Genomic DNA, 16,342 nt, shown 5'->3' on the forward strand with positions numbered 1-16,342 from the left:
GCTGGCCTTTTCATGATTTGGAACCACATTTGTCGAGGTTTCCTGTTATCTAGGAGATGTGTCATGAAATGAATTTATCCAATCTCTAAATTTCCATAAAGGCTCTCTGTAAGTGTGGTTGGTTGCAGATTATTTCTGTTTTATTGTTTCTGTAATGTGAGAATTCCTCAGGGTGCATTCTTGAGTATAGTATGGCTCTGGTGTTGATACGGTTTTTATTTCCTGCTTGGGGAAAAAAAAAAAAAAAAGGATATCTGAAGCCCTTCTGGAATGTTCTTGTTTGCTTATTGATTATTTGTCTTCCCTCAGGGCATTATCACTAACCTTTGAGAAGGCAAATAATATGAAACCTGTTTTGATTTTCAGCTTTTTCAGGAGCTGAGCTTTTCCTCACCTGGTTAACAGTACCAAAGGTTATATCATATCATGTATATTTTTAAACTGGTACCAGAATGATAAGGTAGAGAAAATTCACAACTGTTTTGAAACAGATGCCAACTAGAATTGCTACTACATGGAACACATTCCAAGAAATAGATTTTTGTGAAGGAGAGGCATTCAACATAAAAAATGTTGTTGGACAAGATTAAAGATCTTTGTTATCAGGGATATTGCGACTACCTCAGACTCTAAAGTATAGTCAAAGTAATTGCAATTTGAGTTTATTTGAAAAGATTAACATGGTATTCTTATAATTGCAGAGATCTGAGTAGAAACCTGATCCATAAAATTCACGACAGAGCTTTTGCCAAGCTTGGGTCAATAACTAACCTGTAAGTTGATGACTTTATGCAGTAATATCAGGAAAGTAATGAGTAGTCTACAGAAAGTTGTGTTTTAGCATTGATCTATCAAATTATTTTTCTGCTTAGTTGTTCCCTGTATAAATGCTAAGCTGCACTGGTATAGTAACAGCTTCTAAGTTGGCAAGATGAATGCTAGATCTGTCATTTTAGCACACCTAAACTTCTTGGAGCTCTAATATTTATGACATTAACACATGTATAAATGTTTTTATGTGATTTGCATCTTAGGAGTTAATTTGGAGTCTCATTTACATTTTAGAGATATAAGTTTCAATGAATTAACTTCATTTCCTACGGAAGGCCTAAATGGTTTAAATCAATTGAAATTGGTGGGCAACTTCCAGCTGAAAGAAGCCTTATCAGCAAAAGACTTTGTTAACCTCAGGTGTGTTTTTGCTTATTTTTCTTTTTTGTTGAAGTTCTGTTAGGCCCCCAAATTATAGAGTGCGCTAGTTTTTTGCTGTGGTTCCCAGATTTTCTGGGAGGCTATAATTTAAGGGTGTTTTCTACCTCAGTCCTCAGAGATTTGGTAAAAAATAGAACACGAGCATTAGTCCATAGTTTTTGACAACATGAATTGGAGCCCTTGATGCTGTGAAAGAGATAATATAGTTACTCATCAGAATGATTTTTTATACAGTGGATTGGTCATTAGCAGCAAGATGGTAGAAACCACATAAGTGTGAACCTATTGATACAGTGCTATAATACTTCACAGAGACATTAGAGTTAGAGTGGGGACCTCAATAGATACTGTAGAGAGGGCTTGGGAATATTATTGTGGGGGAAGAGAATAAATATTTTCACTATATGTCTATGAACAAAGTAAATTTATTTCATGGTGTAAAGGTACAAGTGACTTGAGACATTAATTTCGAATGAACCTATGTCAGTTTTATATGGTAAATTGAGTGTGGTTATTCATTTATAAAAGGAACCCGATAAGATTTTATTTTAAATTGTAGTATTGCTATTAAATTTAAATATGGTTCAATTTAAATCCAGTTTTTTAAAAGCTTATGTTACATAAATGGAGAAACTTGTAATGTCTGATTCCAGAGCTTTTTTTCACAGATGAGGAAACTGAGGCCTGGAGAGGATAATAACCAGCTTAAAGCATGTAACAGTCATGTCTTTTTAGACTGAGGTTTTCAAAGATTAAAATAATTTTTACAAAACAAGAGCAAGTCTGTGAAGTTGTCATTTAGTGTAGATGTTACAATTTTTTTCCAGGTCTTTATCTGTACCATATGCTTATCAGTGCTGTGCATTTTGGGGTTGTGACTCTTATGCACATTCAAACACAGAAGATAAGAGCCTCCAAGACCACAGTGTAGCCAAGGATAAAGGCAAGTGATGCATTTTTTAAAATAGAACACTCTTTATAACATTATTACAATTAATTGGTGGAGGATCAGTATGAACAATGGTATTTACTGTGTTGCTGCTACCTCTAATATGTTATCGAGCCTCATACAGGCCAAACTTCCATCATGCGTGTGAGAGAAGATTGCAGGAAACTCAGGTACTTTTGTGGCTTGAGTTTAAACCCTGTGTGGTGTTTTCCATTCAGGTCCTGCTGATGCAGCAGGTGTCACTGGCAGTGCTGAAAATGAAGAACACAGTCAAATAATTATCCACTGCACACCCTCAACAGGTATGCTCAATACATTTTGCTGCAGTTTCTTGCTTTAAACAAACATTGGGCAAATATCTCTAAAACTTCTGGGAATAGACGTGATTTCTGTAATACAGTTAGGATTAGATGATCTCATAAGGCTTTCGGACTCAAATGTGGTCTGTGTATGAGAGACTTAGGCATTTTTTTTGTAGAATGTCCTGTCCAGACCTAGTGAATATGTGTTAACAAGCTCCCCAGATGAGGGCTATGCACATTAAAGATTGAGAGGCATGTTCTTAATGATACTTTAATTTTAGGACAATGTCTATAAGTTACTTATTGGTCTATAAGGATTTTTAGTGCTTTTTTTAATGCAACTTTTCCTTTTTGTTGTATTTTATTTTATTTCATTGAACCGAGTAGACTTCGGAAAGTTACTGAACTGACCATTGTGACTATACTGTGTTCTGTCTAATCTATCAGAAAAGATGGATTTAGAATTTTACTAGAAAAGGAAAAATTAAACAATTGGCTAAATTGTGTTCAATAAAGTAGATTCCTTTTTTTGGTATATTGACACGGGATGATCTGGACATAATGATAACTCAGAATCATATATTATGATTCTCTAATGATTACTGCTGAATTGTGAGCTTCTGGAGGGGCAGTGTTTGTATTCTGTTAATACTTAGCACAGTGTCTTGTGTTGAGAAGCTTAAAGTGACCAGATGAGTGAATAGAATTACGCCGCTGTTGCCGGTTCGCTTCCCGCATGGGCCAGTGAGCTGCGCCCTCTACAACTAAGATTGTGAACAACAGCTCTACCTGGAGCTGGGCTGCCGTGAGCAGCAGGAGGTTGGCGTGAGCTGCCGCAGGCTGCTTTGTGCTGTCTCTGGATGGAGCGCAAGGCTCATAATACCAGCATGGGCCAGGGAGTTGTGTCCTACATAACTAGACTGAGAAACAACGACTTAAACTGGAGTGGGAGTAGGGGGTAGGCGGAAGAAAGGAGGGAAAAAAGAGTTGGCAAGAATCATTTATGTGTACGCAATTTATCAATTAGACTGGTGCAAAAGTAATTGCAGTTTAAAAGGTTAAAAATAATTGCAAAAACCGCAACTACTTTTGCACCAACCCAACAGTTTTCATATTAATTGTTGGACGTTAAGTGATGCACCTCATTCACTTTGCGCCCCCTGAGGTTCTGGTGATGGAAAATGTACATAAGAAACTGACAACACAGTGGGAAGAGGGCGGCTTTATTAAAGGGGAAATTAGACCTGAACATGCAGAAATTCCATTTCCTCTACGCTGAATTTAAACCTTGGGGGTCAACCAGAAGGAAAGTTGATCCAAGCTCATCTCCCCAGGCTGCACTATGGAAGGCCTGCCTCCCCCATTCAGTTATACTGACACACTGACACTGATGTCACATGCCTGCCAATTCAGGAGCAGAAGTGGAGGAGAGCAGGATCCTTCTGTCAGAACCGGAGGAGGCAGCTGGTTTCCAAAGACAGAGACTGGATGGGGTTTGCTTCCCAGGCCTTTGAGGGAAAAGAACTCCACCCACTAGTCAGACACTTCCCAAAGGGTGTCCCTTTCTCCCAGGTCAGCTGGGCTATTCTTCTTTGAAGAAGAAGGAGTTCAGGTACAGAGACAAAGGTGAAAGCGTCTTAACACTTCCATGAGGGGAAAACTTAAAAAAATCTATTAATTAAAAATGATTTTTAGAAGTTTCCTGTGTTATTTGGAAGTTAGATGGATATAAACGGGCTGGCCTGGCTTAGTAGGTCTATGAATATCTCATCGATTCAAATGCTCTATGGGATATATTAAACTTGATGACATTTCAGAAAGATAAATCAGAATCTGTTCTTGCAGGCAGTGGTAATACACAGTTTTCTTGTGCTTTGAAGGCAAAATTTTGTTTTCCTTTACTAATTTTTAAATAAAGCAGTTGTCATTTGTGATGTAACTAGCATCTCAAAGTCAGTTACTGAAACTTACAATTCAGCCACTAAATTAGTTCTTGCAATCCTAGTTTAACTTATGCAGGGTTTTACTGGATATAGCTTTGTATGAATACTTAACATTAGAGTGGTTTAGTTCTCCCTATACTGTCTTACTGAATAACCTTTGTCAGGTCAATCAAACACTTTGAAATGTCAGTTTCTCTGGATGAAAAATGGGGATAATTACACTTATCTTAACGTGCTTCATTTGATTGCCTTTTAAAAGCCATAAGAAACGTTAAAAAAAATATGTGTATGCATTATTATAAAGTATACTAGGATTAGGAAGGAAGAAGGACCTCATCTTTATTAAGTATAGCTGTGTATCCAGCAGCCTGCTTAGGTGCCTTATGTATGTAATTTTACTTATGCTACACAACTCTATGAAACAGGCATTATTATCCACAAGTGAGAAAATAGATAGAGGTGTATATTGCTTTCTCAAGAAAAAGAGTGGGGAGGATGGGTGGCTCAGTTGGTAAGAGCACGAGCTCTGGGCAACGGGGCTGCCAGTTTGACTCCCACATGGGCCAGTGAACTGCTCCCTCCGCCAACTAGAATGAAGTCAATGAGCTTCTGCTCAGCTCCGGGTGGCCAGATGACCCAGTAGGTTGGAACGTGGGCTCTCAACCACAAAGGTTGCCAGTTTGACTCTCGCAACGGATGGTGGGCTGTGACCCCTGTAACTAACAACAGCAACTGGACCTGGAGCTGAGCTGCGCCCTCCACAACTAAGATTGAAAAGACAACAACTTGACTTGGAAAAGTCCCGGAAGTACACACTGTTCCCCAATAAAGTCCTGTTTAAAAAAAAAAAAAAAAAAAAACAGGAAAAGAGCAGCAAACTATGAACCCTAATCAAGTTCTAGTTTATCAGTTCCAAACCCTTGGTATAGCAAGAACCTTTCATGGGCTAGACACTGTGCTGTGTATATTAATGGAGGTATAAGAAAAAGTGAAACTTGTCTTTTAAATATCACTATATGGCTTTACCAAATATTTAATAAAAAATAAAGTCAGTTATTTTTAAAACAGCCTCGTTCAATGACTGAAATATCTAAGAAATATCTTTTCAACTTGGTTCAATTCAGTTTGGTAGCAGATGCAATTATTCTAGATTAACTATCTTTAGTGTCTCTCTTGAGCCATATCATATGGAATGTGATGCTTTCTACATTGTCTTTTATTTCTCTCTTTTTCATTTTAGGTGCTTTTAAGCCCTGTGAATATTTACTGGGAAGTTGGATGATCCGTCTAACTGTGTGGTTCATTTTCTTGGTTGCATTTTTTTTCAACCTGCTTGTCATTTTAACAACATTCGCATCTTGTACATTACTGCCTTCCTCCAAATTGTTTATAGGCCTGATTGCTGTGTCTAACTTAGTCATGGGAGCCTATACCGGCATCTTAACTTTTCTGGATGCTGTGTCCTGGGGCAGATTTGCTGAATTTGGCATTTGGTGGGAGATTGGCAGTGGCTGCAAGATAGCTGGGTTTCTTGCCGTTTTCTCCTCAGAAAGCGCCATCTTTTTATTGATGTTAGCAGCTGTCGAAAGAAGCTTATCTGCGAAAGAGATAATGAAAAATGGGAAAAGCAATCATCTCAAACAGTTCCGAGTTGCTGCCCTTTTTGCTTTTGTGGGTGCTGCAGTGGCAGGCTGTTTCCCACTTTTCCACGGAGGGGAATACTCTGCATCCCCCCTGTGCTTGCCCTTTCCCACAGGAGAAACACCATCGTTAGGATTTACTGTAACCTTGGTGCTGTTAAACTCACTAGCATTTTTATTAATGGCCATCATCTACACTAAACTTTACTGCAACTTGGAAAAAGAGGACCTTTCCGAGAACTCCCATTGTGGCATGATTAAGCATGTTGCTTGGCTCATCTTCACCAACTGCATTTTTTTCTGCCCTGTTGCATTTTTCTCATTTGCGCCGTTGATCACTGCCATCTCGATCAGCCCTGAAATAATGAAGTCTGTTACTCTGATATTTTTCCCATTGCCTGCTTGCCTGAATCCAGTCCTGTATGTTTTCTTCAACCCAAAGTTTAAAGAAGACTGGAAGTTACTGAAGCGGCACATTACCAAGAAAAGTGGATCGGTTTCAGTTTCTATCAGTAGCCAAGCTGGCTGTGTGGAACAGGATTTCTACTACGACTGTGGCATGTATTCCCACTTGCAGGGGAACCTGACTGTGTGTGACTGTTGTGAGTCATTTCTTTTGACGAAGCCTGTATCGTGCAAACACTTAATAAAATCACACAGCTGTCCTGCATTGGCAGTGGGTTCTTGCCAAAGACCAGATGGCTATTGGTCCGACTGTGGCACGCAGTCAGCCCACTCTGATTATGCAGATGAGGAAGACTCCTTTGTCTCGGACAGTTCTGACCAGGTGCAGGCCTGTGGGCGAGCCTGCTTCTATCAGAGCCGCGGATTCCCTTTGGTGCGCTATGCTTACAATCTCCCAAGAGTGAAAGACTGAATTAACATTTGGGACTATTTCCCCCATCCACCCAAATCACAGTGTTTATAGAATGAACCCTGGTCTGATTTTTTTCATCTGGGAAGCACTTCTGTGATTACGGCCTGGTGTCACTTAGAAAAAGGAGAAGGTGGCAGTTTCTTTCTTAAACCAGACATTGTCAAAGAACAAGTGCCTACACTATCAAATGAAAAAATACAGTGAAAAATACAGTGTCCAAACAATGTGGTCTATTTGGAAAAAGTCTGTAGGTTGACAAGATTTTATATATGTGATAGCATTATAACATTAAATTTTTTCTGATCCGTAAGAAGCAAAATTTTACCTGTTTCTGAATTAAGCACAAGATAAAAACAGCTGTTAATATTTTTAAAGAATATTTTAAAATGTGATTTTATAAAACTGAAGAAAAATTCTTGGCTAATTTTACCTAATATTTGATCATTAATCTCAGGACAACTTATTGCAGAGCCAAAAAAGGGATTGTCTCCCAAGTAGGACTGTGAGAGTATATGTCGGCTTTACCTGATAGCATTTTGTTTCCATCTTTAACACAATAGAATCATAAATTTATTGAAGTGATTTATAAATTGAAAACCTGAAGATGTTTTTAAAACAATATTAACAACTGTTAGATTTTAAAAGACTAGCTGAACATTTGTTTTCAGTCATTTTACATTGCCAGAGTGTGATCGCAGTCATTTCTTCCCTCAGTGTTTTGTGATCAAACTGCTAGGAAAAAGTAAAGGGCTGATTGCTGTGTGAGGTTAGTAGATCTGACTAAACTACTAATATGGGATTTTAATAATATCTGAGGGAATCGATGGGATTTTAATAGTATCTGAGGGAATCGATGGTTCCATATAACGTTCCCATTAATAAAGACTTCCTGATATCATTGGTTCTACTGATATTTTCCAGTTTTGTTGGTATGTTATCTACTTATAGTTTGGATTTTACGGAAAGTAAACTGTGGTGAATAATTGCATTTGATTGTAAGAAATTGGGAGTAATTATGACACAATGCACTTACATTTATTTCTTAGTGAACTGATTCTCCTGAACTTGTGCTATTTCGTGGAAGTTTCCATACCTTTTCCCCTTACTGTAATTTACAAAAGAGCCAGTGCAACAGTTCAGATACTGTGTTCTTGTGAGACAAGACAAATGTATCATTAAGAAAAAAGAAGAAGAAAAGGAATAAAGCTTAGGTCTATGTCTTTAAAAAAATTTTTAAGTTTTACTTGATTATCATCTATGGACTTTTGACATATCACTATGTGGAGTCTTAAAGTTATAAATGTTCAGTATGTTTTTTGAACAATATGCTAAATCAATAGCAAACCCACTGCCATATTAGTTATTCAGGATATATTAAAAACATGAAGCTAGATTGCAGTTTAATAATTAAACTGTATATACTGTGCATATAATGAATTTTTATCTTATGTAAATTATTTTTAGAACACAGGTTGGGAAATGTGGCTTCTGTTCATTTTGTTTAATTAAAGCTACCTCCTAAACTATAGTGGCTGCCAGTAGCAGAATGTTAAATTGTGGTTTATATACTTTTTTTGCATTGTAAATAGTCTTGGTTGTACATTGTCAGTATAATAAAAACAGAATCTTTGTATATCAAAATCATGTAGTTTGTATAAAATGTGGGAGGGGTTTATTTACAGTGTGTTGTAATTTTGTAAGGCCAACTATTCACAAGTGTTTAAAATTGCTATCATGTTTGTATATTTACACATTGATGAATATTAAATCATAACTTGGTAAATATACTAAGTAAAGTTTTTTCTTCAAAATTTACGTTACTGAAAACTTTTCATTCATTTAAAAATAGAATAGCAGATGTATAAACTGAGCTATACATATGGCTGGAAACAATATTGTACACAATGTTTTGAATTATTAAAGTTTCTAGAAAGCAATCTGTTCTGCCTTAATATATAACTTGGTATAATAATGAATTTACTTAGTGTCAAAGTAAATTAAAGTGAAATATTTTTTAAGTGAAGAGTGTTAGAAGAAATGTTGGAAGAACACTGCTGAAATTTAGAAGGTTTTACCATACTAACGGAAAACAAATTGTGAAATTTAAGAGAATACCATCAATTAAATTTTTATTTAAAAGCAAATGATTAAGAAACCTGCATGATATTAAATTTAGTCAATTGTCCAAATTCTTAGAAATAACATCAAGCCCTCGTTTTACAGATGAGAAAATAGAGGGCTTAATGAAACTTCGGTGAATACCTGAGTTACATAGCAAATCGGAACCCATACCAGTACCCAGTTTTTCTGAATTGTTTGTTCTTGTTCATTTGTTTTAAACTTGACTATAGGTTTGGAATTCCCAAAATAAAACAGAATAGTATAATATAATCACCTCCCCTCCCATTCCCTCAGACCTTACACCTCACCCTGGTACCCATCACCCACCCAACTTTGGCAGTTATCAACAGCACATGGTAAACCTTGTTTCATCTTCATCCCATTCACTAACCCTTCCAATCCCTCTTCTCCTTAGATTATTTTGAAGCAAATCTAAGACATCATGTTGTTTTCATTTGTAAATGTTTCAGTATGTCCAGGGATAAACTTAAGTTGCATACTGTATTGCCACAGGGCTAACTGGTAATGACATTACTTTTGTAACAAAGATTTTTAGGCAAAAGTCACTCTGTACTTCCACATGGTCACAAAGCCAGCAAAGCAGAAAAAAATCATATACATATATATATATATATATATATATATATATATATATATATGATCTCAAATATGCCATGAAAGTGAAAATAAATGAGTAGTGAGAAGTGCAGTTACTAAGTCAATATCTTAAAACTTAAGGGGAGAGCTTCTCTTTTGAGCTTATTTATACATTTATATAATTCTACCAAACTTGATTATGGCTTCTCAGTTCCAATAATGAAAAAGCACTGTAAGAGAGGAGACCACAGGACTCTATTATGTTTACACACCAGCACCAGTGCCATGCCCCTCTGCCTCCATAGCTCCAGTGTTGTAACAGCATAATACTATGGTTGGTCATTATGATGATTGAGGCATCAAGGAAAGGGCATAATTTGTTTAGTAAAAATTTTTAAGGAGGCAGAGAAGTATATGACATTTTAGATTCCCATGCCAAGAGGTTAAAGTGGAAAAGTTTTGGAGTTTAAGTGACATTAATTTATCATCAGTCATTTTCTCTGTTAGGTCCTGTGCTAGAAGCTTTGAGGATTAATGAGATCAGATGACTGGGAGGTAGGTTATTTCCCTATTTTACAGAGGGGCAAGTTAGGACTTGGAAAGGCCAAACAGCTTGTTTGTTTAAGGAAACCTAGTGAGTAGGTTTCAGAGGAAACTACTGATTCAAACCCAAGTACCTTTCATACTAAAACTTGTATCTTTTCTTCCTACTATGCTTCAGTTATATCAGGTCTGACTATTGGGAATAGCCTCTCAAATGTACCACCTTCTGAAGCCTTCAAGTGGCCAGAGCCTTATAATACTGTGGGTTTTTTTTTGTTGATTCTAGAGATATTCTCATAAAAGATTTTAAACAGATATGCTGATAATGAATAACTGGGGTGTAGAATGAAAATGCCATTAAGCCAATTTTATTCCTTGATCAATTTTATTAAATTGTTCCTATTTTCTTCCATTTTCATTTTGTTTTTACTGAAAATTTTAACAAAAATAGCATCCATTTAAATAGTTTAACCATGTCATTTTATTAATTAGAGCTTCTGCCTGTGAATTGCTCTTGGTTGCTATGATTTTTACCATATTTAATTCTCCTGTGTTGCATTTTGCAGCTCTAAATTTCATCAAAGATTTGTATCACTCTTTGGTCAATGACAAATTTTGTGTGCTATTTTGGCCATTGGCAGTTTTCACTTTGTGATATTTCTACCTGCAATATGCATTACGAGCTGGACAAAAGCCACAATAATTTCAAATCTATACAGTTTTGTCCGTATGAATAAAGCATCCAGATTTATTGTCTACCACCTCTCCCTTGGCACTCTCATCCCCATCCCCACCATCTCCAATCCCTAAGAGTGCTCCTTCTGAGATCCCACAGTATTTCTTTCCTCATAAAATGCATATTACAAAATATTTTAATTATATGATTTTTCATCACACGAGAACAAGGAACTTGTAAGTGCAGTGTTTTTATCTTAATCATCTATATCCAGTGCCAAGCACAGGTCCTAGCACACTAGAGGGTTCAGAGGCCCCAAAATTTACATGTATGGACAACTAGTTCCCTTAAGATACCAGGCAAACAAGGTACTAACCAAAAACTGAAAAATTATCTTAACAGTGAATTCTTGGACACACCCGTAAACTTGGGTCAAGTACGCCCATCCCCCCTTACAAAATATGGCTGTACGTTTGATAGAAATCACGACGGATGCCTATCACCCTGACCTTGTAATGATATGAGGGTAGGTTTGGCTTTTGCCTCTTTCCCTTTAAAAGTATCTGCTATATTCAGTGACAGCATATTTCAGGTACCAAATGAACTGCAACAGCCCCGCAAACAAAGGACAGTCCCTTAAAGTTGTCAACACCAAGCGGGACCTCGCCCGAGAGCTGAGGTGCAGCAGTAACCCTGCCTTTCGGCCGGGTGGAGGTCGGGCCAGCGGGGACAGGCGGGCGCAGAGCAAGCCACTCTCCCTGGTCCGGGGACAAAGCCCGCGCGGACTCCACGCGTCGCCATGGCAACGCGGGGTCGGTCCCGCGCGCGCGGATAGGCCAGGCTCGGCGCTCGCGAGGCCTGCTGGGAGAGCACGTCCCCGCCGCCCCGCCGCCGGTTTGAACGTGGCGGGCCCGATGTGGGCGGCGGGGCGGTGGAGGTCTGCTTCCCCCACGTCCGACACCCGGTTCCGGCCCGACCGCAGGGCCCGGTCTCGGCCCGCCCCGGGTTCCTTCTCCGTCCTCCTGGCGGACACCCGAGGGCAGGGGCTGGAGACCGTGGCGGCGTGCTCGCCCTCTCCGCCGCCGAGCTGCAGCAATTCCACCCTGTCGCTGCTGTCGCCCCTCCGCCACCAGCGCTTCCCGTTTGACGACGACGATGGTGACGGGGAAGTTGAGGAAGACGCGGACGAAAATGCCGGCGATTCCGAGGCCAAGGGGGCGAGCCTGGGAGGAGTGGAGCTGCAGGGGCGCCGCAGGTAAACCCCAGGCCGCTCGCTGGCCCACGCGGCGCCTCTCGGATTCCTTAGACCCTTCGGCGCCCCTTCTTCTGCCGGCCTGGCCCCCTCCCGCCTTCTGCCTCACAGGCTGGGCTACCACCTGTATCCTGAGGTGTTGCCCCTTTTGGCACATGGCGTCCTGGGCCAGGTCTTACACATGACCGCACATTTTCTATGATTCCTACATCCTTTTTCAAACTGAGCATAGGATGTTGCTACAGTCTCCCTAGACAAACGCACGTAGTGTCAAACACAACATGTTGCTACAATTGAAGGAGTTTTATCAATACGCAGAAGTCTCTGGACACCAGAACTCTTGTCCATCTCCCCGTGGCAGCAGAATGTGCTTTTCTGCCCCTCCGTACTGCCTGTAGGTAGCTAGGAAAGGTTCTGATCGCCAATGAAGTAGGCCGCAGTACGCAGCGTACTCTTCATGTTTTAAATGAGGAGCTGAAGCTCAGGGGTTAGCAGTGTCAACCTCAGCATCCGGAGGCAACTTTGGGTCGGAGCCGAGCGCTTTCGTAACAGGAGACTAACAGTCGTTGAATCAAAGAGTCTTAGAACCAGAGAGATTATTAAAACCGTTGTAATTTATTTCTACAGTTATTTATTCGGCAAACATTTAGTTTGTGGCACGTAAGGACCGACTTATGGAAGACTGTCGACAGGATAAACGTGGCCTGTACTCATGGAATTCAAGCGGAGAGCAAGTCACTCCTGTTACAGATAGTAAAAGTGGCTTAGAATACAAATAAGTCTGATTCAAAGGCATGTGCCTGGTTATTAGCCGAACTGGGCCTAGTACCATAGGATGCTGATCGTGTTCTCTCTTCCCTATACTGGATGTCTAATGTTATTGGGTATGTAGAAATAGTAGCAAAAGGCCTACGTCTGCAGGAGTATATTTTTCTGAGTCAGACATAGTAATGCAGGTCCATTTTGGGGTAGGCTCATTACGTCGTCTTCAGAAAGCATTTACAATTTTCCGATTGTCAATCTGTGTAAGGCATAGTACAGGAGATCTAAGAAATACGGACAAGAGGACCCATGTGCGTAAGCATCGAGATAGCCCCTTTCCTATAAGGCATTTATCACCAGAGTAAGTGGATGGAATATGGAACCATATGAAGTGGCTCCTGCACTGTTACAACAGTGAGTCTCTTAAGAATGAGAAGTAAAAATAAGTACACTGGTGGGAATGGAGATCAGGGAGAGTAAGTGAGTAAACCACTTGTCCAGACTGGTTGTAGCAACAAGAAACAGGTCCCTGATCAACCTGATAGAACTAATGGTTAAATTAGACTTTCAGGAGGCCATTTTCATGTGGGCCTTTGTAGGAATTTTTCAGGTCTGAGTTGGCCCCACAGATTTTTAAAATAAATTTGAAGGCTTTGGATAATACCTTCTGAGTCTAATCAACAACACACTGTAGACACAGTGTAGCAACCTAGAATGATGGCTATCAAAAGTACGTCTCAGCTACCTAGACCTTGCATTATTAGCTTCCAGTAACAAAAGCACTGACCAGATGGAGCTTAGCAGGAGAGGAGCCAGAAAGATTCATGTCTCCCCTTAGCCAAAGCCCAAATGAGCTGGTGGCATCCCTGACCAAGGCTGCCTTCCTTATCACAGTTCATTCTCTGTGAATCAGAGGAATAGGTAGGATGTAATCCGGAAAGAATGTAGGAGTTGTCAGACCTTGTGTATGGCAAGTGTGAGATGCTTATTTGGTGCTCAGTAAATTGTGCTGAATGAATGCCTATTTCCCACGTGCTAGAGAACAGGATAGATGCAGTGATTGTTTCAAATACTTCAGAAAACCTAAAGCTTCTTTTCAGGAAAGATATGTGTTGAGAAAATTTTCTCACTTCTCCCTACTTCTAACCTTAAGCTGGTACCCTGGACAGTTGGGGACGATGGCATGAGGAGAGCAGACTGTCTGAGTCATCAGAGTAGGTCTTATTTTCGGGAAAACACGGTATTTGTTAAAAATATTAAGGCAAGAAATTTAATATTCAAAGTGTTATTTTCTAAAAGATACTAATCTCACTGATTTCTTCTTTCAACAAACATTTGTTAGGAGCCTACTATATTCTAGGCCCTAAGCTAGACTCTTGAAATAAAGAATGAGTCAAGACATGTTTTGTCTGTAAGGAATTCACGGCCTGTGGCAGAGATGGGCAAGTGACAGAAAGCCCAAGATGCTTAGTCCAGATTTTTTGCAGAGGGTTTCACTGTGAGGCAATAAAGATAATGCATGAGTTGACTCTTGAAGGGAGAGTGGGAATTAGCTGTACTCCTACTCCCAATACTGACAGGTACCACATGTTTACTGAGTGCCCGGAACTGTACTCAGTGCTTCAGCATGGACTGTCTCATCCGGTGGTAACTGAGGTAGCCACTACTGTTATCTCCATTTGACACATGAGAAATGGGAGCTTAAAGAGGTGAAAAACCGTACCCTTGAAAGAAGCAGGTAGAGATTCACCCCAAATATTTTGCTGGCAAACCTAAGCTCTTACTTGGGCCGTGTGTGGAGGTGGAGGACAGAACTTCAGAGTTGTAGGCAGCGCTGCAGAGCACGGGGCCTGGCGCATTCAGCAGTCTGCATCTGCGTAAGTTCCAGACTGAAAGGTAGAGTCCGCATCAGCTATTGGTGCAAGGAGCGGCTGGAAGACAGGTAGGGCCAATTCATGGATGTCAGTCTGTGGAGTCTGGATGTCATCTTATGGGCAGAGGTGCCGCTGAAGAACTTTGAGATGCAGAGTGACATGATAGAAGGACTCATTTGAAGGATGAGTCTGGTAACAGTGTGAATAAGGATTTGAAATGGAGGGGGAAAGACCAGTTATGACCAGACAGTTGTTGCAAGATTGCAGGAGAGGAGAATGGCTTGAGAAAATTGAAAGAAGTGGAATAGACATAATTAGGTGATAATATGGGTGTGGGAGGTAGGCGCATCAGATGGGGACAAGTCAAAGGTCTGGCCAGGTTCCTGGCTTGGCTACCTGGGGAGGTGATGGTACCCTTCACTGAGACAGGATTATACGAGGAGGAGTAACATTTTTCTGGTGAGGACGGAGGGAGAGTAATGGGTGGATGGTGGAAGAGGATTAAACTTGTTTTGAACTGATTGAGTTTGCTATTTAAATGGAGCTTTCTATCAGATGGTTGGAAAGAAAGCCTGCAGCTCAGGAGAAAGATATGGCCTGGAATGACTGATCTGCTCGTGATTAACATCTAGAGATAGTTGGGAACAGATGAGGTGGTTATGCAAGACCAAAGACCATACACATACACACACACACACACACACACACACGAAATAAACAGCACATCAACAGTGTTTCTTTCCCACTAGAATAAAAATTCCATCAGACCGTGGATGAATTGAGAAATAGCAGGAAAAAAACAAGCTGATGCTATGAAGTAGAAAAAGTTGTGCATTGCAGTTGGTTAGGCGGTTGGTTGCTTTACTAAGGGTGCAGAGGAGCTGAGTCTGTAATAACCTAGTCTCTAGAGCTGCCTTGGGTCCTGAACAGCCTTTCTTTCCATGTGTGCTCAGCTTTTTCTGTTTCTAAGAGTCTTGTGTACGGCTAAACCCCTGTGTTCTTTATTTACTTATCTGCTTAGAGTATGTCCTCTCCCCTCTTCTCTTTAGCGTGAGTGAGTAGTAACTTTTCCCTGTACCCAGAAGAGATAGACTGAGAGAGGTGCCTGGTAGAGATGGTAACCATGGCAGGAGGTAACCAAACTGGAGAGTCCACACTCCGTGTCTAAGAACTGGCAAAAGGGAGTCAACCAAAGTGTTCAAAAGAATGCAAGGGCCATATTGTTTTTGTAATTTTTTTATTTCAAAATAATTTCAAACTTACAGAAAAGTTGAGAGTTTAAAGAACTTCTGCTCACCCTTCACCCAGAATCACTAATTGTTATTAACACATTTGCTTTATCATTCTCTCTGGAAATACACATACTCCTTTTTCCCCCCTGAAATATTTAAGTGAGGAAAAGGGAAGAATCTTCTCCAGGATCTGATTTGAATCATGTGTTGTAATTAGTTATCCAGATGTAAGATTTTTAAGAATAAAATATTGTTCTCATTGAGGCAAATGGACCTGGTGTGGATTATCCCAGTAGGTTTTAAAATACTGTGATTTTAGAGGATGAAGGAACTCCAAGGCGGTTTGATGGATAAATTACTTT

At 40.0% G+C, this 16,342-nt stretch overlaps 2 protein-coding genes across 5 annotated transcripts in view; both read left to right on the forward strand.

The window, feature by feature from the left end:
* LGR4 (leucine rich repeat containing G protein-coupled receptor 4) overlaps positions 1-9,052 on the forward strand; it is a 96,232-nt gene extending 87,180 nt beyond the window's left edge. For both annotated transcript variants that reach the window (XM_081062563.1, XM_081062564.1), the window contains exons 14-18: positions 702-773; positions 1,066-1,191; positions 2,040-2,155; positions 2,380-2,463; positions 5,647-9,052. In XM_081062563.1, coding sequence (XP_080918689.1) covers positions 702-773; positions 1,066-1,191; positions 2,040-2,155; positions 2,380-2,463; positions 5,647-6,923 — 1,675 coding nt within the window. In that variant the 3' untranslated portion in view covers positions 6,924-9,052. The remainder of the gene's footprint in view (positions 1-701; positions 774-1,065; positions 1,192-2,039; positions 2,156-2,379; positions 2,464-5,646) is intronic.
* A 2,671-nt stretch (positions 9,053-11,723) lies between these two features.
* CCDC34 (coiled-coil domain containing 34) overlaps positions 11,724-16,342 on the forward strand; it is a 33,903-nt gene continuing 29,284 nt past the window's right edge. Inside the window, exon 1 of one of the 3 annotated variants that reach the window (XM_081064068.1) lies at positions 11,724-12,115. In XM_081064068.1, the coding sequence (XP_080920194.1) occupies positions 11,775-12,115 (341 nt within the window). In that variant the 5' untranslated portion in view covers positions 11,724-11,774. The remainder of the gene's footprint in view (positions 12,116-16,342) is intronic. The other 2 variants (XM_081064067.1, XM_081064066.1) reach the window with 2 other exon arrangements.

This window comes from Rhinolophus hipposideros (assembly GCF_964194185.1).
Source record: "Rhinolophus hipposideros genome assembly, chromosome: 10".
NCBI lineage: Eukaryota > Metazoa > Chordata > Mammalia > Chiroptera > Rhinolophidae > Rhinolophus > Rhinolophus hipposideros.